The sequence below is a fragment of the Vigna umbellata genome, chromosome 4, assembly GCF_029865625.1.
Source record: "Vigna umbellata cultivar VRB3 chromosome 4, Vumbellata_1.0, whole genome shotgun sequence".
In the NCBI taxonomy this organism is placed as follows: domain Eukaryota; kingdom Viridiplantae; phylum Streptophyta; class Magnoliopsida; order Fabales; family Fabaceae; genus Vigna; species Vigna umbellata.
The window spans coordinates 28097290-28123849 of record NC_142168.1 but is presented as its reverse complement, the minus strand read 5'-3'; the positions used below and the strand labels follow the sequence as shown (position 1 = coordinate 28123849).

The 26560-nt window shown below is 30.5% G+C and overlaps 2 protein-coding genes across 2 annotated transcripts; both read left to right on the top strand.

Moving 5' to 3' along the window:
• The first annotated feature begins 9546 nt into the window (after positions 1–9546).
• Positions 9547–17720, top strand: LOC124833561 (putative 3-hydroxyisobutyryl-CoA hydrolase 3). The gene is made up of 14 exons (XM_088113890.1): positions 9547–9608; positions 9768–9848; positions 14289–14357; positions 14443–14506; positions 14651–14730; positions 14827–14910; positions 15165–15249; positions 15330–15415; positions 15809–15930; positions 16020–16080; positions 16171–16269; positions 16751–16852; positions 17304–17345; positions 17450–17720. Exons 1-14 carry the CDS (start codon positions 9570–9572, stop codon positions 17579–17581), a joined length of 1146 nt encoding a protein of 381 aa, XP_087970016.1. The 5' UTR covers positions 9547–9569; the 3' UTR covers positions 17582–17720.
• A 2359-nt stretch (positions 17721–20079) lies between these two features.
• LOC148199768 (3-hydroxyisobutyryl-CoA hydrolase 1-like) lies at positions 20080–25119 on the top strand. Its single transcript, XM_088113889.1, has 14 exons — positions 20080–20118; positions 21209–21289; positions 21419–21487; positions 21621–21684; positions 21837–21916; positions 23231–23314; positions 23534–23618; positions 23709–23794; positions 23940–24055; positions 24163–24223; positions 24311–24409; positions 24536–24637; positions 24774–24815; positions 24905–25119. The coding sequence occupies exons 1-14, from the start codon at positions 20080–20082 to the stop codon at positions 25025–25027; spliced, it is 1131 nt and encodes a 376-aa protein (XP_087970015.1). The 3' UTR covers positions 25028–25119.
• Positions 25120–26560: the final 1441 nt, after the last annotated feature.

Below are 26560 nucleotides of genomic sequence, written 5' to 3'. Positions count from 1 at the left end.
ATGTCTAGGCCAGGCGACAAAGGACCTAAATGCTTCTTCCACAGTGAAGAACTCATCTGTAGGCACAGGAAGAACGGCATCCGCTATGACAACTTCATCGACCGTGACCTTGAACTCATCTTCTGCAAGCTGTACCCCATGCACTACAGTGGCTGTCTCATACACTGTACCACGAGCCACTAGCATGGTCCCAGTATCAGAGAGAATATATAAAGTCTTCTACCCCTCTCTCGTACTCAGTGCTGATGCGTGGTAAATTCATCCACCCTCTATCCGTACGCATGTTTACTGAAATTGTTTACGCAATTTCAATAATCTTGAATGATCACTTTGATCGTGTTTGTATTCAAGGTGTGACCCTATCCCATTCAAGAAGATTCACTTTTTTTAGTTTATTAAACATATCAATTTAAAACAACATATCTTAATTTTCACGAAATTTTGCCAGCATTTCGCATTGGTCTTCAGGTTACACGAAATGAAAGTGATTATGAATCACAATCAAATATGCACCCGAAGATCAATACAAAACACAACGACAAATTTTCGTGAAATTTAAGACGTGTATATTAAATTTGATATGTCATAATAAACTATGAAAAAGTTATTACTCTTCTTAAACTGTCCAATCGGACAATTCAAGATTCAATACTTGTAAATTATTATTACCATCTCCATTGTATTCATTTTTAAAAAGTACATTTGTTTATAAAAATATGGAGATAGTAAATAATTTCTGTATTGAATCTCAAACGGGAATCTAAGGCTAATTCAAAACGACAATATATCCAAACAAACAAATATTTACATATGCAACATAAATCAAGTAAAAGGAAGCAAAGGACCATTAAAACCACCACAGACAGATATCAATCAAATATATATTCATATATATATATAGATATATATATATACGTGTTGCCCTAAAGTCAAGTGCTTCATGACTCAAAACACAAGTTATGGCCGACATCTAGGTCAAGTGAATCTAATAACTTGGGTTTCTCTACTATCTTTTTATTTTAAGTCTTCCAAAAGTAATTGATAGGTTTTAGAATATTTTTTAGAATGGATTTTATTGTTCAATTAAAGAATTAAATAAGTAAATTTATTAATTATTTCAATTTATTATTGTCTCAAGATTAAGTTTTTTTAGATGTTTTCAATTTTCGTGTTAGCTTTTTAGTTTAGAGATGTTTACTTTTTAACTCAATAACCATTATAGTTAAGATATTTAAACAAAGTTAATTTATTTTGTGATATTTTATCTTTAATTGTTGAAAACCGATTACTAAGAATTCTTGCTTTGAGAATCAGAAGACGGATGTCTTACTAAGTACAGCAAGACAGATATTGCAAAGAAAATCAATTTTTCAAGGAAGTGGCATAAATCTAGAAGGAAGGTTCCATCATTGGCTTTGAAGCAGTTGATCACTGTGTACCATTCTATCAAATAATTTCTGGGTCATTATAATATGTTGGCTTCTATTCTATTCAAAGTCCAAACAATTTTAGCAGTTCATCATTCAACTATTATTAACATATTGTATTAATATAGTGGCCTTTTCTAGTATAAACAATTTGAGCATTTGACCTTTTATTGTTTGTCTCGGATCACACACGCATACACATTGTTACAACATACACTTACATCATCGTTTCCTATTCATTCCAACACTGTTACAGCAGATAACAACAGTTTCAGAGTGGGAAGCTTAAAAGGAATCCAAGCAAAAAGCAACAATCAACAATGGCAGAAGCAGCGCTTTCAAAAACCATAATAAAAACGCTTTAAAAAACTTACCGTCGCGGGAAGAAGCAGGGCTTGGAGACAACGGAGGCACGGCGGCACGACGGCTGACGCACGGAGAAGAAGACAATCGCGCCTTGGTGGTGGAGGCTCGCCCAGAAACGAACGCTGGTGGTCCACGGAGAAGAGAGCACAGGGAGGTGTTGAAGAAGAAACCGTAAAGGAAATGGCCACCGGACTTGGACAACGATTCGCCGGAGACAATGGAGGCACGGCGGCACGACGGCGGACGCACGGAGAAGACGCCTTGGTGGTGGAGGCTCGACGCTGGTCGTGACAGAGAAGACAAAGCACAGGGAGCGTTGAAGAAGAAACCGTAAACCCTTCTGTTTTACGGTAAAAATGAAACCAATACTGCCTCGGTTTTACGAATAACCGAGGCCTAAACAGCTTAAATTAGGCTTTCGGCATCGGGTTTACGAATAACCGAAGCAATATATGTGGCATATTGGCAGATGAAAAGTCTGAACGCACACGTTTACGCCTCGGTTCACTGCTGTAACCGAGGTCATATTGTCTTTCGGTCTCGGTTCTTGGTAGACCCGAGGCAATATCCTCTTGACCAAAAGCTGTCAGTCTGACTTTGCAGAGGTGGTTGAGTGGCAGAGATGTTTATGCATCGGGTGGCACAGTGAACCGAGGTAGTATTCGTTTTAGGCACCGGTTCCCAAGCAACCGAGGCATATAAGTTCCCGTTAATTACCAAAAAGCCACCGCGTTTTTATATGCTTCGGTTTTGGGACAACCGAGGCGTATTGGCCGCCTTTAAAAGTTGTTTTTTTATTAGTGCTAGGAAGATTTATTATTATTGTTGAACATTTACATTTAGTTTAACTTTAACTTTTAATAGTTTAGGTTTTGGATTGTATTTTAGTACTTTGTTAACTTGAAACACGTGTGTGTGTGTACATATATATATATATATATATATATATATATATATATATATATATATATATATATATTATACTGTGCTGGGACAATTTTCAGTTTTTCAGATGTGGTTTTATTGCAAAAATAAATTAATTTATTTTAAAAAAAAACCCAGTAGACATTCGTTAGTGTACAGTCCGACGTCTATAGACGTCTGTCAGTATACACACATACGTCCAATGGATTATAGAGGCTGAGCACGTTCCAAGGTCTTAGACGTCTGATCTATGTGGTCAGACGTCTATATAAACGTCTGACTGTACAGGTTAGATGTCTATATAGACGTCTGACTGTACAGGTTAGGCGTCTATATAGATGTCAGACGTAAAAAGCTTACAATAACATATGTCTAAAGCCTTTTCTGCACTAATAATTTTGCATTTTTTTAGTGTTTGCACGACTCATTCTTCTTGAGACCTAAATCTAGGTAAAGGCATACATGTCAATCTTTTTGACAAACTTGATTATCACTATGTATCCTCCAATTATATTTGGTAATGTAGAAGCTTCTTCAATCACAATTCCATTAAAATCTTCTCTTTCAAAACTTGTCTCAATATTATATTGAAACTTATAACAACACATTATGAAGTTTCCACCGGTGTTCTTTTACCTCTTCTACCATTTTTTTATCAATAAATATTACTTAATTATTAATATTTTAGTAATTGAAGAATTGAACTCACAATATCTCCTTTTTTTTTAAAATCATCAAACTAATCTTATAATTTCAAAACTACAGAGAAAAATAAACCAAAGAGATAGAAGATCACACAAATTTGATTAAAGTATTGATGAATTTTAACTTAATCTATAACAAAATTTACTATGAAAACATATATATTATACTTGAAATCTCTCTCTTAATTAACAAAGCCTCGGTTTGTAACACTACAAGGTCTTTATTTCGGGTTTAGATAGAGTACATGTGGACCATGCCACCCACACCTAGTCACAATACCAACTTAAAACATAATAATAATAATAATTATAATAATAATAATAATAATAATAATAATAATTATTATTATTATATGATGATAATGATAATAAATAATGATAATGATAATAATAGTAATAACATTATTATTATAATAATAATAATTATCATTATCATTATTAATGATAATAATAATGATAATGATAATAAAAATAACATTATCATAATACTAATAATAATAATAACTATAATAATAATAATAAGGATAATAATAATGATAATAATAACTATAATATTGATTTTTATATCAATTCTAAATTAATATAGAAACTTTTTTTTTATCGATTAAAAGTACAATTGGTAAAAAGAAAAGTCTCCTAAAAAACAATCATGAGATGAACCTGCTACGAGATGCGAAATTTCTATTTATAATGTAATCACAAACACAAGTTATATCAACTCATAATTTTCGCATTCTAAACATGATTCTTTATTTCTGAACAAGTTTTCGAACTAGATAAGATGCATGGATGCTTTTTTTATTTTGTTATGATCATTGATTATCCAAGTTTACCACACTAATTTGTTTTGAAAAATAACACACGTTCACTACAACCACACAAATATATTGATAACTTATGATTGCTAAACTACAAAGAAAGATAAACCAAAAAGATAGAAGATCACAAATGAAAGGTATATAATGTGATTTGATTGAAGTAACAATTAATTTTAACTTAATATATAACAAAATTTACTATGAAAACAGATATTATACTTGAAATTTCTCTCTTATAACAAAGCCTCATTCTTAGTTATCAGTTCGTAACACTACAAAGTCTTTATTTAGGGTTTAGATAGAGTTCATGTGGACCATGCCACCCACACCTTCTAGTGAACACCATAGCAAACAAGACGTGTTTTAGATTTTGCTAAATCAATCTTTACATAATGGCCGACAAAGGTTAATTACATATACAACTTTAACTAAACACAATTTTCTTTCACTTTTTTGTAAATGATTTTTTCTATTGTTATTTTAATAAATAAATTTATGTGGCCATTCTTTAAATTGTACTTAGCTTTCGAAAGAGAATACTGAGTATATATAAAAGATATTATTAACAATATTTCAAATGAAATTGCTTTGTACTTTATGGAATGCATTATTTTGAAGTTCAAGAAAAGAGAAAGTGTGAAGGAAAACAGATAAAATGGAATGCATTATTGCAGGGAACTGCTTTAATCATTTGGCTACTACACACAAACATGCATGCTGGAAAATATTATGATACGACATGTCCCCATGGTGTCAGATATCATCTTAATATGACATTTATAATTTCTTTTTTCAATTCATATTTTCTTTTCCTTTCATTATTATACAATCCATTTTTTTTTCAAAAAATTATAAAGGTTATTTCTGTTGTTATTAACGGAAATTTTAGAAACATTATAGAAGCTAAATTACTAAGTAAGTTTGATCAAACACAAAAGTGTTTAATTTTGATCAATACACAGAGTGTTTGATAATGAAACACTAGTGGAAAAAACACTTAATATTATACCGGTTAAACTTTTAACTTATAACATGTGAACTATTTTTTTTTTTATTATTTGTGTCTTACTTACTTTAATTTTACTGAGACAATTAACTATTTTAGGTTTAATACCTATTTTGGTCTCTACTTTTATGGGTTTTGTTCAAAACGATCCTACCTTCTAAAAAAGTTCAGTAAGACTCCGTAATTTGTTAAAAAATGTTCAGTCTAATCCTTTTCGCTCACACCGTTAAAAACCTAATGGTGCAAATGCCACTGTGGCACAACCTTATTGAGTTGTCAAGTTTGATGAATACGTGGATGTTACACTGTGTAAATATTAAAAAAAAATTAAAATGACACATCAGTTTCCACCTCCACCAGCTTCCCAAGCACGCCTCTCCCTCCCACTCTGATTCCGCCGGCTCCCACCTCCACTTCCACTCCGACTCCGATGAAGAGGGATACAAATATCAGAGCAAAACCCTCTTATTTTTCACTCTCACACGCCCTAATCTCTTTGTGCACAAAAACTCTGGAAACCCCAAATCCCAAAAACTCAGAAACTCTGTCAACACCAAATCCCAGAAACTCAGTCTTCGTTGGAAAATGGAGAATAAGCTTTATTAGAACCGAAACCTCGCCGAAGAAGATGCGTCGCTGATTCGATTTCTAGGGTTTCGATTTCTTAACATTTTTCATCGTGCTTTTAATGTCTCAATAATTAGTGCAATTTCTTTTTATGTGTGGACTCATTCATGGAATGTACTTTAATAAACCCAAATGTACAGGTGAACTCAAAATTGCAAAAATAACAATGTTAATTTCCTTTAACATCAGTTATGTGGATATGAAGCCTCACATTACAGAATTGGCTGGACTCTTTATAATATGGTTTCGTGCTGTTTTCAAAGAACTAGTTCGCCTGAATAAAAGAAAGGATATTCAACAAAAAATATATAAGATCCAAACAAAAACACTACTATAAAAACAAAATCTCATTAAGTATACTTAAACAACAAATTGTTTTGCAGTTTACAGTTGTCTGCTCATTGGTAAGCGCACATAATTTTACAACACGAAAAGTTCATTAAAAATTTTGAATCTTAGACTGAAGTAATAAATCACTTAAAAAATAGTTTATTGGTTTTAATCCACAATGCAGACTTAAACAATTTTACACAATCAATGAACTATAAAATGACACCTTTAGAATGGGGTTAAAAACTTTTACAGAAAGATCTTAATTATTACAGTGGAGTAGTTGTTTCTTGTTGACTGGAAAATTTTACAATTTGAATGGACCCAAATCATATGGAAAATACTTACTATTGGGTGCAAGTTTGTTGTATCAACTGAGAGTAAATATATTCATCAACTCTCTGTTTTGCCAAAGCTACCTGTTCACAAATTCAAGCTTCAACAAAAAAGCTGTAACAGCTTAAAACCAAGATAAAAGTAGAAAGAGCAAGCAACGGTTTAATTCCATGTTAGTAGGACTTGCATGCTAATTCCATGTTAGTAGGACTTGCAAGCGATAGTTATGTAACCCTTGCTTTTTATTGTGAGGAGGAGAGGGAGAGGGGGAGGAAGAAGGAGACGACAACCTCTAATGTCACGTGGGAAAAAACCTAAATTCACAGTGAAGGTGGAAGATGAAGATGATGTGTCATTTTATTTTTTTTTTAATATTTACACAGTGTAACATCCACGTATCACTAGTAAAAAATCGGGTTTTTACAGCGCACATTATGCCACGGTTCAACGAAAACCGCAGCATAATGGTGCGCGGTGGCAGTTTTGTAAATAAAACGAACCTATATGCCGCGGTTCTACTGGGAACCGCGGCATATACCCCAGTCAACCATTGCCTTTGACGCCACGTATGAATAAAAAATTAAATAACAGAGTATATGCCGCGGTTGTGCAGAGAACCGCGGCATATACCCTGCCAATTTATTGCAGGTGCTGACTGGGCCAGAGAATTCGAAAAGTTACAGGGGGTATATGCCGCGGTTCTCTGGGGAACCGCGGCATATACCCCTGTCACGTCTCAACTTCTCTGCCAGTCAGAGAATTTCAGAAGTTACAGGGGGTATATGCCGCGGTTCCCCAGAGAACCGCGGCATATACCCCCTGTAACTTTTCAAATTCTGTGAAAGGCAGTTGGGGAGACAGTTGTGTTGAACACGTTTCAGGGGTATATGCCGCGGTTCTCTGGGGAACCGCGGCATATTCTCCTATATGAAATTAATTTAATGTTTATTTGAAATATTTCGAGGTTTATGCCGCGGTTGCCCGCTGAACCGCGGCATATAGTTTGAAAATAATTTTTTAAATTAGTATAAAATGCCTTTTATACCGCGGTTAAGTAGTGAACCGCGGTAGATTCTCCCGTTCAGAGTTAAAAAACAAAACTTGGAACAGTGCATCGTCTTCCTCGCGCGTTCTCTCTGTTTTCGCGTTTCTTCTTCCTCCGAACCACCCTTCATCTCAGATTTTGCGTTTTTAACCGTTTAAACTCAAAATTGTTCGGTCATTATTCGTTTTTGACGATAAAAACGAGTTTTAGCCGTTCAAAATCGTGATTTCCTGGCGTTTTTCACCCTCTCCGCCGCCGTTGTGTTGCGTTTTTCACCCTCTCCGCCGCCGTTCCTCTTCCAGGTATTTATGTCCATTTGCATTTTTAACGTGATTTCTTCATTAATTTTTGCATAATGCTATAGTTTTGGTAATGTATGAAGTTTCTATAGTTTTGGTATAATTTTTGCTTTAATTTTGATAGTGCATGAAATTGTTATAGTTTTGGTAATGTATGATATGGTTTTTGCTATAGTTTTGGTAATGTGTGTTGTAGTTCTTGTATTATTTATAAACCTTAAAATATATAGTTAGATTATACAATAGCTCTTAGATTTAGATTTAAACAATGCATTTGATTAGATAGAATTTTCTTAGACTCTCTACTTTATTTGATGTTGAAATACATTTGAACATGTGTTTGTTATGTTGAAATTGAATTTCTGTAAATGTTTTTATATGCAGGTCTGTTTTTGTGGTAGTGGATATCACAAAAACAGACCTGCAATTTTAAAAAACTACAGGGGAATATGCCGCGGTTCTAACCACAACCGCGGCATATAGTGCATTTTTTAATTTTTTTTTTAATTTTTTTTTTAAAAAAAATGAATTTAGGCAGCGGTTCCCTAGACAACCGCGGCATATTCCGCAGCCTATATACCGCGGTTCGAACCGCGGCATAAAGTGTCTGACTTACTACCGCGGCTGAATATGCCGCGGTTCAAGAACCGCGACGTATAGTGAAAATCAACCGCGGTAAAAGCCCCTCGCTGCACTAGTGTATTCATCAAACTTGACAACTCAATAAGGTTGTGCCACGGTGGCATTTGCACCGTTAGGTTTTTAACGGTGTGAGCGAAAAGGACCAGACTGAACATTTTTTAACAAATTACGGGGCATTACTGAACTTTTTAAAAGGTATGATCATTTTGAACCAAACCCATAAAAGTAGGGAACAAAATAGGTATTAAACCACTATTTTACTATTTGTAGTACTCTTTAATTGTTTCTTAATTTTTCATGCACTTCAAGTAAAAAAAACAATTTAACATTATAAATTATATAAAATAACAAATGTTACATTGCATTAAAAGTTGTAATAATGAAACTCAACATAACAATTATTTAAATTAAGAGAAATAATTAAATTAAATTAATCAACATAAAAAAGTAAAATTTTATTAGTAGCTAATGAAATACGTGCTAATTAATTTCGAACGCGAATGAGAATGCTAAAATGAATTTACAAGAAAATAACTCTCCAATAATTAAAGGATTTTTTTATTTGACGATAAATATATGATTATCTCATCTTTAAAAATTACTATTATTATTATTTTTTTACAAAATAATTGTATAACAATTATTATTAATTTTTTTAATTATTAAATAATTTTTTTAAATAAATAATTTTAATTCATCTAAAAACTATTTTATATTATTTTTAATTTATAATTTTATTTATTTTTTATTTATTATATGAGTGAAAGAAACCACAAACATTTTTTTAAAATACAATAACTTTCACCACACTTAGGAGTGACACCAGTGAGTTGATAAGACATTGTGAACAGTTCCTTTTTCTATCTTCTACCGTATTTCTTTCGAAAATTTAAGTCCACAATATCTCATAAGAATAAATCAAAACCTTATCCTTAGGGACTGAAAATATAAATTTATGTATATATCTTAAGGTTTATAAATATAGCTGCGTTGATCTCAACTTTTGTGCTACCTTTCCAAAACTCTTATTCAAAATTTAATATCAATGGCTCCCAGAGTCAATTTTGACAGGGAACAAAACCAGGTTTTTTCTTCTTATTCTATTCAAAATCCTTTTTATTTTTATAGTAACGTCGCTTCAACATGATCAACCTTCAAATTTATGTTGTACTTTTATATTAAATTTTATATCATTTATCATACTAAGTTGTCTCTTCTATTGCATGATCAACCTTCTTTATAGGTACTTTTCTCAGGAAGTTCTTCTGTGAAGTTAGTCATACTAAACAGACCTCGGAAGTTGAACAGCCTTAACCATCAAATGGTAAGTTCATAAAGTTAATTCTTCCAAGTCTTACATTTATCAAATTTAAAGTTATAGGAAGGTTTGACATAACTGATAGCTGGAAGGATGGTGGATGATTCTCAATAAAGATGAAAGTCCTAAACTTTATTTATATATATATTAACAATTAAAAATATGTTTATTTGCTTAATTTTTTTCTATTTAATAAAAGCAGAAGAAAGAAAAAAATACAAATTTTATAATCACGTCATCACGTAATCAATTCTGTTTTTGATAATTTAACATAAAAAACGTGATTCATATAATTTATATTATTTTAAGACAAAATATAAATATTTTTAAAAATAGATACTAAACAGAAGAAAAAAGAACTCTAAATATAAAGTTCAAGTAAGAAATTAATCCTAAAAAATAAATAAAAATATCACTGCATTTATTACTTTTTAGACCATAGCTACAAGATGTGATATGTAAAAAAAAGGTGTGACTTATACTTTAAGAAACACTTTGGTAACGATTTTCTAGACATAAAGGATATGGTCATAGCCTTAAGCCTAGATTATATGCTAGCATACTAAGAACATTTGAGTGTTTTATCCTTTTACAAACTATAAGATTTGTGAATTTACGTATAAAGATTAAATATGTGACTTTTCAAAAGTGGGACTGGATTTTGATAACATGTCAAAAATTAAATCTTAAGGATTTTTCACTACAGTGCAATTTTAAACAAATAAATCATGAAAATGTACAAATTTTAAAATGTTATTATGCATATGATAAATCAAGCTTGGATAATGTGAAAAAGTTATACAAGTATAACACGACAAACTTGAAATCATACACGACTTTATTTATTCTTTTACTTTTTTATTTAAATTTGAATTGAACTTGTACGAGAATGACACAAATTTAGTGTAATATAAAAATAATTTTATTGAAGTTGTGCCAACTCGAACACACTTCAGTTAAAATCATATTATATTTAACTCCTAAATGACTTCAATTCAAAATAAAAATAACAAAACGAAAAAAGTTGTACAAAGTCATCAAAAGTTTATTTTAAAAAATTGATGTATCATTCATGTAAATTTTTTGTCTTAATTTCGTAGATAATGAATAAGTTACTAATGAACGTACATTTTCATAGATAAAATTACCTACAAGCTTATTGTCTATGAAATAGGCTTTGTAGGTATCATCAAATTACCTACAAATTTTTTTTTAGTAATTGTTTTAGAATGAAATTGTGTAATACAACCACAACTTATCCACATATGTTGCAAAAAATTTAAATTGGTTTATTTATGTAATTTTTTTTAAAATTACAGTATATTGCTATAAATAATTGAATTTCAAGACTAATTCAATCTTAAAAATCATTTTTTATAGATGAAATTACCAATGATTTTATTACCTACAAAATAAACTTCTTAGAATTTCTCACCACCTATATTATATGTTATGTTGTAGATAATAACCATATTTTTTATAGTAATTCTTTTTTTAATGAAGTTGTGTCATACAAACACAAGTTATCCATATATACTTAAGGAAATTTTAAATTGGTTTACTTTAGTAATTTTTTTAATGATAACAAATTAAACTTTAAAACTAATTCAATCTTGAAAAATATTTTTCATAGATAAAATTACCTACAATATTTAATACCTACTAAATAGAATTTCTAAATAACATCAAATTACCTACAATATTTGTTTTTATTATCTACTGGATGTAGATAATTACCATATTTCATGTAGTGATTTTTTTACAATGAAGTTGTCTTATACAAACATACTTATTCATATATTTAAAAAAGCTAAAATTGATTGATTTATGTAATTATTTTAAAATTACATCATAGGGATAAAAAATATTGAATTTGAAGACTAATTCAATCCTAAAAAATTAATTTATAAAATAAAAATTAAACCTACTTTTGACCGTAAAGTATTCTTGTTCCTGTTGAACGTAAACCTGAGTTCAAAAAGACTTAGTTGAACTAGAGACTATTGTTTATTATAGAAAATGTATTTTCTTAAATACAACATGCATGCATGTTGTGTTAGTGTTAGTTTGGACATTGTTTCGGTAAGGATTTGTAGGACCTGACGTGTCTTTCTTGCTTTCGGGTGTCTGGATTATCGAAGCTGCTCATTTGTCTTTCCTTTGGACTGCTCGGTTGCCTTTCAGTATGGACCGTTCGGTTGTCTTTCAGTCTAGACCAAAGGGGGAGATACCTGATAAAGGTGCTCCGACGCCCAAGTTAGGCGTGTAATTGAACAGCTTTGGCTCTTAATTGAATACGTAGTGAATGATTATCACTTTTTGAGCATTTGAGAGTATGAGTTGATTGTGAGTAGAATGTAAGTGGAATGTAGTGGAGTCTTAGTTGAATATACCTCGCCTTTGGCTCTGTCATTGTACTTATAAGTGTTTCATAAGCCAAATAAAACAACCTTACCTAGAGATATGGTTAGTTACTCATAAACGACTTTATCAATATATTAACCGCTTATCAATATCTTTAATTAGATCTTCAATCAGATATTCTTGATTATTCTTTTGATTATTTTATCTTCTACTGGATCTTTGGCCCAATAACTTAAACGCCGACCCAAAAACCATTCGAACTGGTTGACCTTAATTAATGCAGTGGATGGTGGCCTAGTTGACCATTGTTGTGGTGATGACTGAACGGTTAACAATTAATAACTGTTTGGTATACACTATATTCGATACAAACATCACTAGTAAAAAATGACGTTTTAAACGCGGACATTATGACTCGGTTTTTATGGAACCGAAGCATATTAAAACGCAGTGACAGTCTCGTAATTTTAAAAGCATTATATGCCTCGGTTGTTAAGCAACCGGTGTCTAAAGAAGATACTGATTCGGTTGCCAGAGTGAACCGAGGCCTAACCCTCACATACCAAAGATACGGCCTCGGTTACCGAGGCATATTGGGCTTCGACTGTGCAGGCCTTAAATCGAGAGCCAGAAAAACTTTTCCCCAAAATTCTCCTCCTCTTCCCCTCTTCTCTTCCTCTTCTCTTCTCTTCTCCTGCGACCACCTCTTCTTCTCTTCCTCTTCTCCTGCAACGTGCGACGATGGTGGACGCGAGGACGTGGCGGCGGCGAGGACGCGGCTGCGGCGAGGACACTCTTCTCTTCTCCTGCGACGACCTCTTCTTCTCTTCCTCTTCTCTTGTGACGTGCGACGACGGTGGACGCGAGGACGCAGCGAGGACGCGGCGGCGTCGAGGACGCGACGGCGACGAGGACGCAACGGCGGCGAGGACGTAGCGGTGACGGAGGGAGGTGACGGTGGGCAGATTTGCGCTCATAGAGGGGGCGGCGGGCAGATCTGCACGCATGGAGTGGCGGAGGGAAGATCTGTGGGGAGATGGTGGTGGTCGGAGATGCTTCTGTCGACGGTTTAGGTGGCTCGAAGAAGCTGAACCACGTCGTTGGTGGTAGTCGGAACTGCATGGATAATTGGCCTTTAACCACGCCGTTGGGGGAAGAACAGAGAAACCTGGCTCTGTTTCACCATGTGTGAAGAGGAAGAAATTTGGGTATGCCCTTTGCTTTGTGACACGCATTTTGCTTCTCTGGCTTTGGACATTGATGACACTGTGTTGCTGATTGAGTATGGACCGCCGTTTGTGACACGCATTTTGCTTCTCTGGCTTTGGACATTGATGACATTGTGTTGCTGATTGAGTATGGACCGCCGTTTGATTGATTCCTGTTACAGTTTTCTTGTTTGTTTTAAATTTTTGAGCTGAAATTGGAAGAAATTTTGGGAGCTGAAATTGGAAGAAATTTTGGGAGAATTCTTGGGTTTGTTTGGCATGAGAGAATGATTGAGAATGAATGAACCGAATGAGAATGAATGAACCGTGAATGAGAGTCTGAAGTATGAAAAAATAAAAAAAAATACACTCTACTGCCTCGGTTATCTAAGAACCGATGCATATTCCTGTCTCGTTTTATCCCGGCCTATAACCGAGGCATAAAGTTTAACCTTTTTACCTCGTTCAGATATGTCTCGGTTGTAGAACCGATGCCTATAAACATAACCTACCGATGTCGTTTCTCTTTATTGTAGTAGTGCATAAATAATGATTTCCCTACCTTCATCCCATATACTGGTTTAAGTAGTTGTTCCATGGCTATTTGTGGCTCACAAAATCGTAGCCTTTCCCCTGCCTATGCCTTGTAGATTAATCCTGAGAAGGTTAATAAACACTGAAGAACAAAATTACGAAGTGATGAAATATCGAAAATGAAAGGGGCTTTTTGCACTCAAAAACGTTTTCTAACAATGTTCCCTTTTCAGAGCCACATGTACATTTTGCAATAACATACAAATAAAAAAAAAAGAGAAAAGAAACACAGTTTTATGTTGTAGGAGAATGACAGTATATGGCTTTTGTTGTTTTGCAGATAGTTCAAATAAAAAATAATTTAGGGTTGTATGAGAATGACCCTTCAGTCAAACTTGTGATATTAAAGGTAAAGAAGGAGAGGAAGATTAATAAAATTCTTGTTTGGGTTTATTCCATAAGTAGTTTATCATTTCATTTTTTGTGTTAATTAGGGTAATGGAAAAGCTTTTTGTGCTGGTGGTGATATAGAATCAGCGCTTACATGTTCAATAACAGGTAGAACTTGTCCAACACCAAAATCCCCTTACACTGCATGATATCAAAAATTCCAACACTAACTTTCAATTTCCTCGTTAATGGATTTACTATTAGGATTTCTGTTATAACATATTTTGTTCGTTATTTCGGTTGCTAAACCAGGGCACTGGACCTATGCTGCTAGCTTTTACAAGAAACAACTTACTTTGAACCATTTGATAGCAACCTATAAAAAGCCTATGGTAAGTTGGTTAAGTCTCAAACCATGTATTTATTCTTCCATATCTCATGTTTTTATCATCCATTTGAATGGTTTTGTATCAACGGTTGCAAGTTAGGTCTCTTTGATCAATGGAGTAATGATAGGAGGAGGAGCAGGTCTATCTATGCATATGAGGTTCAGGGTTGTGACTGAAAAAGCTGTATGCATATCTTCCTCTCTCCCCAAAATTAGATTTAGAACACCAAATCAAAAATATTTCAATTATCCAAATAATTTGTAACTAAATATTTGTTTATTCCTTTTTCCTTTAACATGTTACATTTTTTATCAGGTAAAATTCATGTAATGTTGGTTTATTTCTGATTTGATAAGGCTTAACAATGAAAAAGGTATATTTATGTCCCTCCTTGTGATCTACTAAATCATTTACTTTCCATGATCGATTATTTGTAGGTTTTTGCAATGCCAGAGGCATCTATAGGACTTTCTCCAGATGTAGGAGCCAGTTACTTCCTTTCTAGACTTCCTGGCTATTTTGGTAGCTGCATAAATGTGTAACAATATTTTCATGTTTGTTTTTTTTGCTTTTTTGTCTTGATATTAATTTGCAATATGCAGGGGAATATCTAGGGTTGAGTGGAGCACGTTTGGGTGGAGCAGAAATAGTAGCATGTGGTTTAGCCACACACTTTGTGCCTTCAATGGTAGAACTTATATTTTGCATACTATGGGAACATTTTGTTCATTTAGAAAAAAAACAACATATATCACGTTCATTAAGTTAAAAACTGGTGTAATTTATCGTTGGAAATCTCACCTCTACCAGAAATAAAGTCAAATTATAACAAATAAGTAAAATACAAACTTCATCTTACAAATCGATTTTATGTGATTGAATTAGGCTTAAAAACTCACTTTTTATATAATATATATATATATATATATATATATATATATATATATATATTACATTTAGCTTAACTAATGTGATATTCCCATAAACTAGTACTGATATAATCTACTGTTACACTGTGATTTTATGTTGAATTTTTAAGAAACACAATCCAAAATTCGTTTTTTTTTTCTTTTTGCAATAGAAGCTGAAGCCATTGGAAAATGATTTACAAGTTGTTAATTCTCCAAATGTTTCAACAATCACTGCACTACTACAAAAGTTCACAGACAAACCAAATGTGGAAGAAGACAGTCCTCTTAGGAGGTAAATCAGGAAAAATTATGGTTGTTGTCTTGAGATTTTGTGTTTTATGAGAATTGACACATTAATATTCTTGTCATAAAATAAAAAAGATTAGAGACTATAAACAAATGTTTCTCGAAAGGGACGGTGGAAGAAATAATTCAATCCTTGGTAAGTATTTAGATATGTACATTTTCTATTCATTATATGTTGAAGAATAAGTATATAACATTTTGACTCGTATATGTTCATAATTTATAGGAACTTGAATTAGAAAATGGAGCTGAAGAATGGATAAAAAATGCATTAAACTACATGCATACGTCTTGTCCTACTAGCCTCAAGATATTTCTAAAATCAGTAAGTATAGTAGAGAAAAAAAGATTCAATTATACATATATCCCATTATTGATTAATTTTAGCTTTGACATAATTATTTGTTTGTCCTTTTTTAATTAATGATGTTTTCTAATATTAATAAATGTTACTACTTTTACTCTTTTTATGGGAATCTTTTTTGAAAAACTTACTTTACGTCCATTTTATAAGATCACACTAAGTTTTCTATCACATAATTGTTTTATTTGTAAATGGATATATTAAGTAGAAAGATGTTAAAGGAGTTAGGCCTCAATATACTTAAGGAAAATTATCTAATATATTTAATTAAGTTAATTATAAAAGTTTAATTCTTTTGAATTGCTTGGATGACTCCTATTTCATTCACATTTCACACCAATTAAAGATAAAAATCGAAATTATAGTAACTGAATTCAATGTTGTACAAATAAATATATGTCTAAATATTTACTAATTTAAACAATGATTTGATGCATTTCAGATCAGGAAAGGAAGGGTAGAAAACCTTGATCAATGCCTTTATAGAGATTATAACATTTTCTGTCACTTGGCAAGAAAAAGTTTTGGCATCGATTTATATGAGGTAAATATTTTAGCAATAAAGTTCCTCCTTCAAATATATATACATATATATAATTTTCATTGAATATTTTTTTTCCTACTCTATCTTTTTCCTTTTTGCTAATCCTTACGGTATGATAATTTGAATGCATTTTTTTTTTCATTTGGCTTTTCATTATTATTATTATATACTCATTTTTCTCCTTACAAAAAAAAAATTAATAATACATTAATGAAGAAATTAATTTTAAGGACAGTAATATATTAATACATTTTTTTAATATTTTCACACAACATACGTTATTTTTTCATTTAATTTAAAATACATCAATACACTAACAAATAAACAAGGAATCGGTAAAAAAGTGACACGTGTTATGTGTCAAAATATTGTAAGAAATATATGTCAAATATTTTTTTTCTAATTTTATATGACTAACAATCCCTCCCTTGTTTACTAAAATCGTGCCTAGGGTTCAAGAGTAAAGATGTTTGATAAAGGTGATATACCCAAGGTAAGAGATAATATATTATTATGTTCTGGTTCTGTGGATATATTAGGGTAAATATATTTTTTTAAAAGCTCATTGATTTTGGTGTTTTGTGATATGTTTATCAGTGGAAGCCTTCAAAAATAGAGCTGGTTAGTGAAGAAATGGTGGATCAATACTTTGGCAATGTGAATGATGAAGAATGGGAATGTCTAAGATTTCCTGATAGATCCAATTCCCAGATTCAAAGCAGATTGTAGATTAAGGTTGAGGCTAATCTTAATAAGTGGTTAATTTAACAATAATTAATCAAGTGAAAAAAAAATTGTCTTTTACAATATTAGTCTTTTATCCTTAATATAAGATTACAGAAATATTCCCTGCATTTCTTTATGTTTGTCACTATTGTAAGAAAAAAAAATTATGTTCCTATTCATTCATCCTTTTTATAATTACAAGAAATTAATTATTTTTAAACAGTTATATATACCCTTAATTACTTTATTATCCTTTTTATTTTCAAACGTTATATGTATATATATTCTCAATATTATTTATAATCATTAAAAAATACTTAGTCATTTCAAGAAATAATAATTTCTAGGGTTTGAGATTCTTAACCATCTGAATTCCCCACTCGCTCCTATTTTTGAACGTTATTTAAGTTACTCATAGTAGGGTTAAGACGTATTATTACTATCTTTCTTTGTATGTCCGACACAACCCTAATGACAATTTGTTAAATCATAGTAGTTTTTGCAATCTAAATATAAATTCAAAGTGGTTCGATATTTACAAGTTTTTACTATATTTGTAAAGTATTTTTCCTCTAAACATTTCCAAAAATAATAAATGGGATAGTTATCATAAAATTGTGATTACGTATAACTATTTATTTTTTCTATAATTACATGACATTCATAAAAAAAATATTTGATTATATTTTAAAGTATTTATACAATTAATACGTGTCCGTCTAATATTAAATATTTAATAATTGATTTTATTTTATTTTCTAAAAATTATTTGTAAGATAATATGAAATAGAGATGCAAGATAAATATTAATATCTATTTTTATTTAGAAGATGAGAACATCTACCGTCCAACTCTCTCTGTCCATTTTTGTTCATATTTATATTATAATTAACGAAAACCTAAATCAACTCGTATGTCTACGAATAATGATTTCAATTTAATTAAATAGTGTTGTATTCCAACCTTAGCGATAAATGTTTATACTTACTAATTAATTCATGTTGTTACAAAATTTAGCTTTAACGTTACCACTAACATAATAGATAATTATGAAGTTTAAACATAAATTTCCTTCAAACTTTAGTCAAAATACAATTATAAGTAGAAAGTGTGTTAATGAATTGCTTCAAGTGAAATTATATAAAAAAATAGTCTTTAGCTTCTTAGTTTTTTTTTTTATTAACAAAGTGATACAATATATAAATGGTATCTACTAAGAGACACCTAAACATGTATATTTTATTATATTATAAATTTGAAATCTCATGACCTCAAAGAAGGAAAACGAAAAATAAGGGTACAATGTAGATGCAATCTTCTTATTGTTAGGTTAATTATTCGAGATTTATTTTTCTGTTGGGTTTTGTTCTTAAAAAAAACGTATCAGTGAAAAAAGAAAAAAAGTATTTAAACTGTTTTTCACATTAACTTTTAAATGATACACAGCTATTAAGTGTGATAAATACAATTATCGAATCATTACAAAAGAATAACGTATCTTCCTTTATTATCATCTCACATCTTTCTTTCAACATTTATAGTATTTGAGTAAGGGAGTTGTATTCCAGAAAAGGAAAAGAAATTAAATTATTTTATTATTGTATGATAAGATATCTGAATCGATGCAACCCAAGCGATCATCAAGGATAAAATAACGAGCTGTCATATGACTGTTCTCGAACCATCGTTCACCCGCCAGAGCGAGCGATCGTTATATCCCATTTACCGATTGTCTTTTAACGATAGTTTGTTAAACCCAGTCAAAGATAAAAGTCATGTTCGGTCAATTTTAGTCAAAACGGTTAGAAACAAGTGGCCATAAATCACGGAACCAACTAACCCAATATCCAGTACGACCAAACGGTTATATTTTCCAAGCAGTTAAGTTCTCTAACCAACCGGATTTTCAAGTAAACGGTTTACTGCTAGGTTAAATATGAAAAACCAGAAGGAAAAAAGGTACGAAAGAGTTCTACGATTCCCTTTTCTAACTTGAGTGTCGGAGTGCATTCGCAGGTACCCACCCCATTCTCCCTAGAGCATTCTGAATAGGAAGAAGACGTGAAAATAACGTCATTCTAGGAAGAAAGGATGTGACTCACCAAGTTCATATCTTGGTCTCAATTATTATACCGAAACAATTGCTAAGTAATATTGGATGATTCAATGTATAAAAAAAATTAAATACACTAAATTAATTGTCCACCTAACTTCTCTGTACAATCCATTTCCTTTGATAAGAAATGAAAAGCACTATACACGTGAAGCGTGTGAGAACTTGAAGAATTAGCATACAACACGTAACGTATCTCTTCTGAAACTCACGTTGAATATTTGCATTAAACTATTCACAGTATGATTCACATGCATATATGTGATTAACGAGAACATATTCTTATTAATTATATTATATATATATATATAGAAAGTAGTGCCTGTGTTAAGGCATGCATCTCTTTCCTTATAAACCTTTTTCATCACAGAACTATCAGCAACACATAATGCCTCTCAGTTTCAACTTCGACAAAGAACCACACCAGGTTTTCTATATTCTGCTAATCTTTTCTTTATAAGCCTTATATTTATCTTTAGAACCACTAAAATAATTTCATAAGTATATATAAATATTGCTTTATAAAATCCATTTTGTAAAGTTGTGAATTTGAGTTTATTTTAATAATATTATTATTTGTTGAATATAAATGACTAATCTTATATTCAAAAATATAAATGTAAGTTTGAAATTCCATATTCACCAAAAAAAAATCGAGTTAGTTTAAATTTTTAATAAAATAATATGTTTTTTTATTTATTTTTTTACCTTGAAGATAATACTATTAGTTAAGAAGTAATATTAACTAGTCCTTTTATTTTTCGTATATACTATTAGTTAAGAGATAATTTTGTTTGACAGTTATGTTTTAATTATGTAATGAAAAGCAGTTAAAACTTGCAACTTTTATTTAGCTTTATTTTGCAAAAGATGTCTTTAACAGGTTAAAAATGGATTTGGAAAGTAATGGAAAAAGGGAAAACCTTAGGTATAATTTTATTGAAATTCAAACTTGAGTTAAAATTTTCATATTAAATAGAAGTACAAAAGTTAAATAACATATATTTTATTTAATATATCAATTTTTATTATGTTATTATAAATATTAGGGTTAAATAATGAGTGGTCGATCGACCACCAGACTGAGTGATCGATCACCAGACCGAGTAACCGACCGAGTGGCTGACCAACCACCAAACATTTACTGTCACTTCACACGATAATTAGGGAAGGTGACATCACACGTTGTTTGTTGTTTGCCACCCCATAGAAAACTTAAGGTTGTTGGTTTTTAAGGACTAAAATTACAAGTTCTCAAACTAAGAGAATGAAAATGAACAAACCTTTAGAAGAAGGACGAAACCCAAAATAGCTTGATAGTTAAACCCTAAACTTTTCAAATGAGTCAACCTAGCATTGTTCCAATGAGAAAAAGAAATTTTAACGTATAGAATTTTAAGATTTTACGTTAAAAATGTTAAGAAATTTTATAGAATCTTCCTGAATCTCGGAGAACAAATTCTATAATTACGGTATGTTGTCTTTATGTTTGACTATATATTCCACCTTTTTTTAAGGTACTTTTCGCTGGAAATTCTTGTGTAAAGACGGTGACTCTGAACAGAACCCAGAAGCTCAATACCTTAAGTTTTGATATGGTAAATTTCTATGCAATAAATAGTATATTTAATAAACTTTCGTTTTGTTCTTTAATATGAAACAAAATTCCTTCCACTCTGGTCTGAAAATTGTATTAAATTGATAATATTTTCTTTCACTGGACGCAGATTCGTCAAATAAAAAGGTATTTACAAATGTATGAAAAAAACCCTTCCGTGAAACTTGTAATATTAAAGGTAACTATTTTACTTTTATACCAGTGGTTTTTTCTTTCTATTTTACGTTTAAATTACATGACTATATATGTGTATAATTATTTTCACCTAATTGACCAATTAATCAATAAAATAAAATTTCTGCTTCATGTAGGCTAATGGAAAAGCCTTTTGTGTTGGTGGTGATATTGTGTCAGCAACCGTTTGTTCACTTGCAGGTACAATTTTTTATGGTCAAAACTACTTTAATTTTTGCAATGAGATTTTGATACTAATAATAAAATTATATTGATTACTTTATATTCATCATTTAAAAAATTGGTAAGAAATTTATATGGCATGGATGAGTTGATCTTGTACATGAAAGCAGGACACTGGACTTGTAGTTTGTTCTTTTACAAGAAACTGCTTACTTTGGAGTATTTAATAGCAACCTATGCAAAGCCCACGGTGAGTTCATTCAAATTATAAATATTAATTATTTATTATCTAAAACTAGAAATTTCATTTGAGTATTTAAAATTATTATATATTTTAATCTTTTACTTTCATAATTTTAATGTTTAAAATAATTATGAATTAGTAATGTGGAAAGCTAAAATTAAAGTTGTCAAAACGGGTAACCCGATTTGATCTGGCTCGGTCCACCACAGGTTGCTCACTTAGTGAGTTAACCTAATCCAGCTCACTTATTAGTTGAAACAATTCGAACCCCGACCTGACCCACCATGAGTTGGTAAGTTAAACGGGTTGACTCACTTAATTATAAATAATTTCACTCTAAATGATGTTAAATGGACAATTCAAAATAAAAAATATTATACAATTCAAACATAATCTAAAAACAAACACAAAAGGCGAACAAATCAGTTTTGAATATTAATAATTTTTGTATCATTTGTCTATTTATAATATTAGAGTCTTGAATAGATAAATCTATAATATTTTTTTTGAAACATTTTTTTTATTCACATCTACAATATAATAAAAAAAAAATACTCACTAATAATATTAAAACACAAAATAATTAATAATTAAATTAAATTATGTGGGTTGGGGAGCCAACCCGGCTCACCACGGGTTTAACCGGGTGAGCCGGGTTTTAAGTGTGCCGGGTTCTAAGTGAGTCGGGTTCAAAACTAACCCACATAAAAAAATTACATTGTTTTCAAACCCAACCCGGCTCATATCCGTGGTGGACTAGGTTAGCTCGTGAATTATAACTCATTTTGACAAGACTAGCTAAAATGTTCACTGAATAAAATGATAATATTATAATGTCAGACACTTATAATATGAATTTAAGTCTCACATTAAGAAAAATGACAATGTTGAATATTTTATAAAAATAAAATTTACAAATTTAATATTTTAAAGTTTTTAGTTGAAAATAATTAATATTCTAAACTCAATACATTAGGTTTATGGTTTTCAGTATTAGATTTCTACATTAATCTCTTTCGAAATACTTGCGAATGGTATCTTGTTCACTCGACACTGATTTTTTTTTTCTAAAAAAGAGTTTAGAGAAAATACAGTTTAAAAAGTATATAATTAATATAAAACTGAAATGAAGAGTAAGAAAGATTATGAGTTTAATTTCTTTTACTAATAATTTAAAGATATAAGATTAATTTAATAAATTTAGGAGAAAAAAAAAATATTATAGATTCAACCCTTTTCATTAATAACTAACATTTTCGATAAAAAAAAATACAAATCTACACATTTGATTGAATATGTATTAACGATTTTTGAAATCAGGTCTCTCTCATCAATGGAATAGTCATGGGAGCTGGAGCAGGTCTATCCATGAATACGAAGTTTAGGGTTGTCACTGAAAAAGCTGTATGGCTTCACTTCTTAAAATTATATTTGGTTTTTGAAATAATATTTTTTACATATTATTAAATTTCTCAGTATTTATATATATATATATATATATATATATATATATATATATATATATATATATATATATATATATATATATATATATCCAGAAAATTGACCTTACATATGTATATTCGAATAAAAGGTGTAACCTAAATCATTATATGTTTGTAGATATTTGCGATGCCAGAAGCATCCATTGGACATGTTCCAGATGTTGGTGCATCTTACTTTCTTTCTAGACTACCAGGCTATTTTGGTAATTAAATATGTTGTTCTTTAATTTTTCCTTCCAAATAAAAAAAAATTAACATGGAATTAATTATATTAATTTTGGTTGGATTTTTAGGTGAGTTCATTGGGCTGACTGGTGCAAGGCTAGATGGAGCAGAAATGGTAGCATGTGGCTTAGCTACTCATTTTGTCCATTCAGTGGTAAAACTATATTTAATAATTAATACCTTTTTATTTTACCTATACAAGCAATAAATTCTCATGCAATTAAATAATTATTGTTCCCTAAAATCGAATTCCTTGTGAATAAATTTGTAATTTTATTTTATTATTTTCTGTGTAACAGAAGCTAAATACACTAGAAAGTGTTCTACAAAATGTTACTTCGGATGTAACAATGGCGAAACTTATAGAAACATGCACAGATAAAGCAGTTCTGAAGGAAGATAGTTCATTTAAAAGGTAAATTATGATAATTAAATTATAATTAATCGTCTTCTTAAGATTAAATTCGTGCACATATAATATAATTGACAAATAATCAATGCTGAATTGTCACCGAAAAATAGATTGGAGACTATAAACAATTGTTTCTCAAAAGAGACTGTGGAAGAAATCATTACGTGTTTGGTAAGTAAAAATATTAAGATGTGAAATTTTGTTTATTTTTATTTTTTTTTCTAATTTGTGGCTTTTTATAATATCATTTGAATCAAGGAAAAGGAATTAGAAAATGGAGCAGAAGAGTGGATAAAAAATGCATTAAGTTCAATGAGTTCGTCTTGTCCTTTAAGCCTCAAAATATTTCTTAAATCGGTAAGTATATGATTAGAAGAAAAAATGAAATTAATTTGCTTAATTATGATATCTTTATGAAAATAACTATTAATTATGTATGATTAATCGATTAAATACCTTTTATTATTTTCTTTGTCTAATTAGATCAGATTGGGCCGTGTTCAAAACTTTAAACAATGCCTTTACCGGGATTACATAATCGGTGCTCACCTGCTAAGAAGAACTGTTAGCAATAATTTCTATGAGGTAATTATTTTTTAGCATCTCCATTTACTGATTTAACAACTTTTTATTTTTTATTTTCAGTGTATAAAGTAGGGTTTATATTTAAAATTATTAGAATTTTTTTTTCTGGATTTTATTTAACTCAAACACAATTTAGGGTTCAAGAGCAAAGCTGTTTAGCAAAGACAACAAACCAAAGGTAAGAGTATTCTTTTTTAATTATATACATTTATTTTTTATTATTATGTGTGTTAATGAATAATTTTACCTTCCTGTTTTATTAATTAGTGGGAACCATCGAAGTTAGAATTGGTTAGCGATGAAATGGTTGATCAGTGTTTGAGAAATATCGACGACGAGGATTTGGAGTGTTTGGAACTTCCTGATCATAGAATTGAAAGCAGATTGTAGACACAAGATTTTAGCTCCTTTTAGAATTTCAATAAATAATTACAGAAGCATTAAACTTTTTAATTCTATACTTGTACCCACCTTCATATGTATTTTTGTGTTATCCTAAATATGGATTAAATAATTATTTTTAAAAACTATAATAATCAAAATATGACATGTATAAATATTGTAAGGATTTCTGTAAATTTGGTGGACATTCAACGAGTTAAGGAGAAAATAAAAAGTTATTGATAAAATTAAGGGTTTACGTATTTAACATTCTCAAAATTAATAGTAAGATATTTTCACATAACAAGAAATAAAAATATTAAAAAACATAAATAGCCATGTCATAGCAATTGTTTATTTAGATAAATAATGAAAATTACATTAAAAATAATGGCAATTAGCATGAGCATTTATTTACTCCAACTACTTAAACTTCCGTTCATCAATGTTTCTTGTAGATTATATGAATTTGGACTTCGAATGCTATTTTCAAATTATGCTCATCTCTTGGTCAACATATAGAAAGTAACATTAGATAATATATTTTCATAGACTTATTAGACTTATAAGTCAAATCAATTCACTTTCTTTATTCGTCTCATTTTTATAGTCTTTGGTTTTCTTAACTAAAAATATAAGAAAAATTGGTAAGAAAATCCAAATTATCTTAATCTCTTTATATCATATTATTTTCTCTTTCTTTAACTACATTTGTTATTAAATGTCATGAGCACACTATCTTCAAGAGAAGCATGATATTTAGATTAAATGCCATCATTTTATTAGTTTTCCATCCCAGAACTAAAGTTCTTATATAAACACGGTTTTAATTGATTGATAACAAATGAGGTGTTATTGGGACGTGAAAAACTCTTGTTTAATTATTGAAATAGATAAAATATCAATATTTACACTATCATAACACACATTTTTATTATTATTTTATCTTTTCTCCTTGATGATTACCTTTTTTTTCTCATTTTCTTTCTTTTTTTTTTCTTGAATTTCATTTTCTATTAGTTCCTTTTCTTTATTTATTTTCTCTCAACTCCCACTAGTAAAAAAATATATTTTAACTCGCGCATTAGATATTGATTTAGTTGTAACCGAAGCAAAAAATGACACGGTGGCATTTTTGTAATTATCTCAAACATATATGTCTCAGTTAAAAAAGAACCGAAAATGCCTAAAACTGACACGGTGACATTTCTCTAATTATCAGAAACGTATATGTCTCGGTTTAAAAAGAACCGATGCCTAAAACTGACGTAATGACATTTTTTGTAATTATCGCAAAGGTGTATTACCTCGGTTGTTTAAAGAACCGAGGCATAAAATAGCTGAAATTTTTTATTTTATTTTTTTGAGAGGGTTTAGGCATCGGTTCTTTATAGAACCGAGGTCGTAGACTCTTATTGTCTCGGTTAAAAAAAAACCAAGGTAATAACATTTGTTTAGGGTTAAATTTCGCGAACAGGTATGGTGTTACGTCGCTCCTCTTGTTCGTGGTGTTGTGCCGCTCCTCTTGTTCTTCCATTTTCT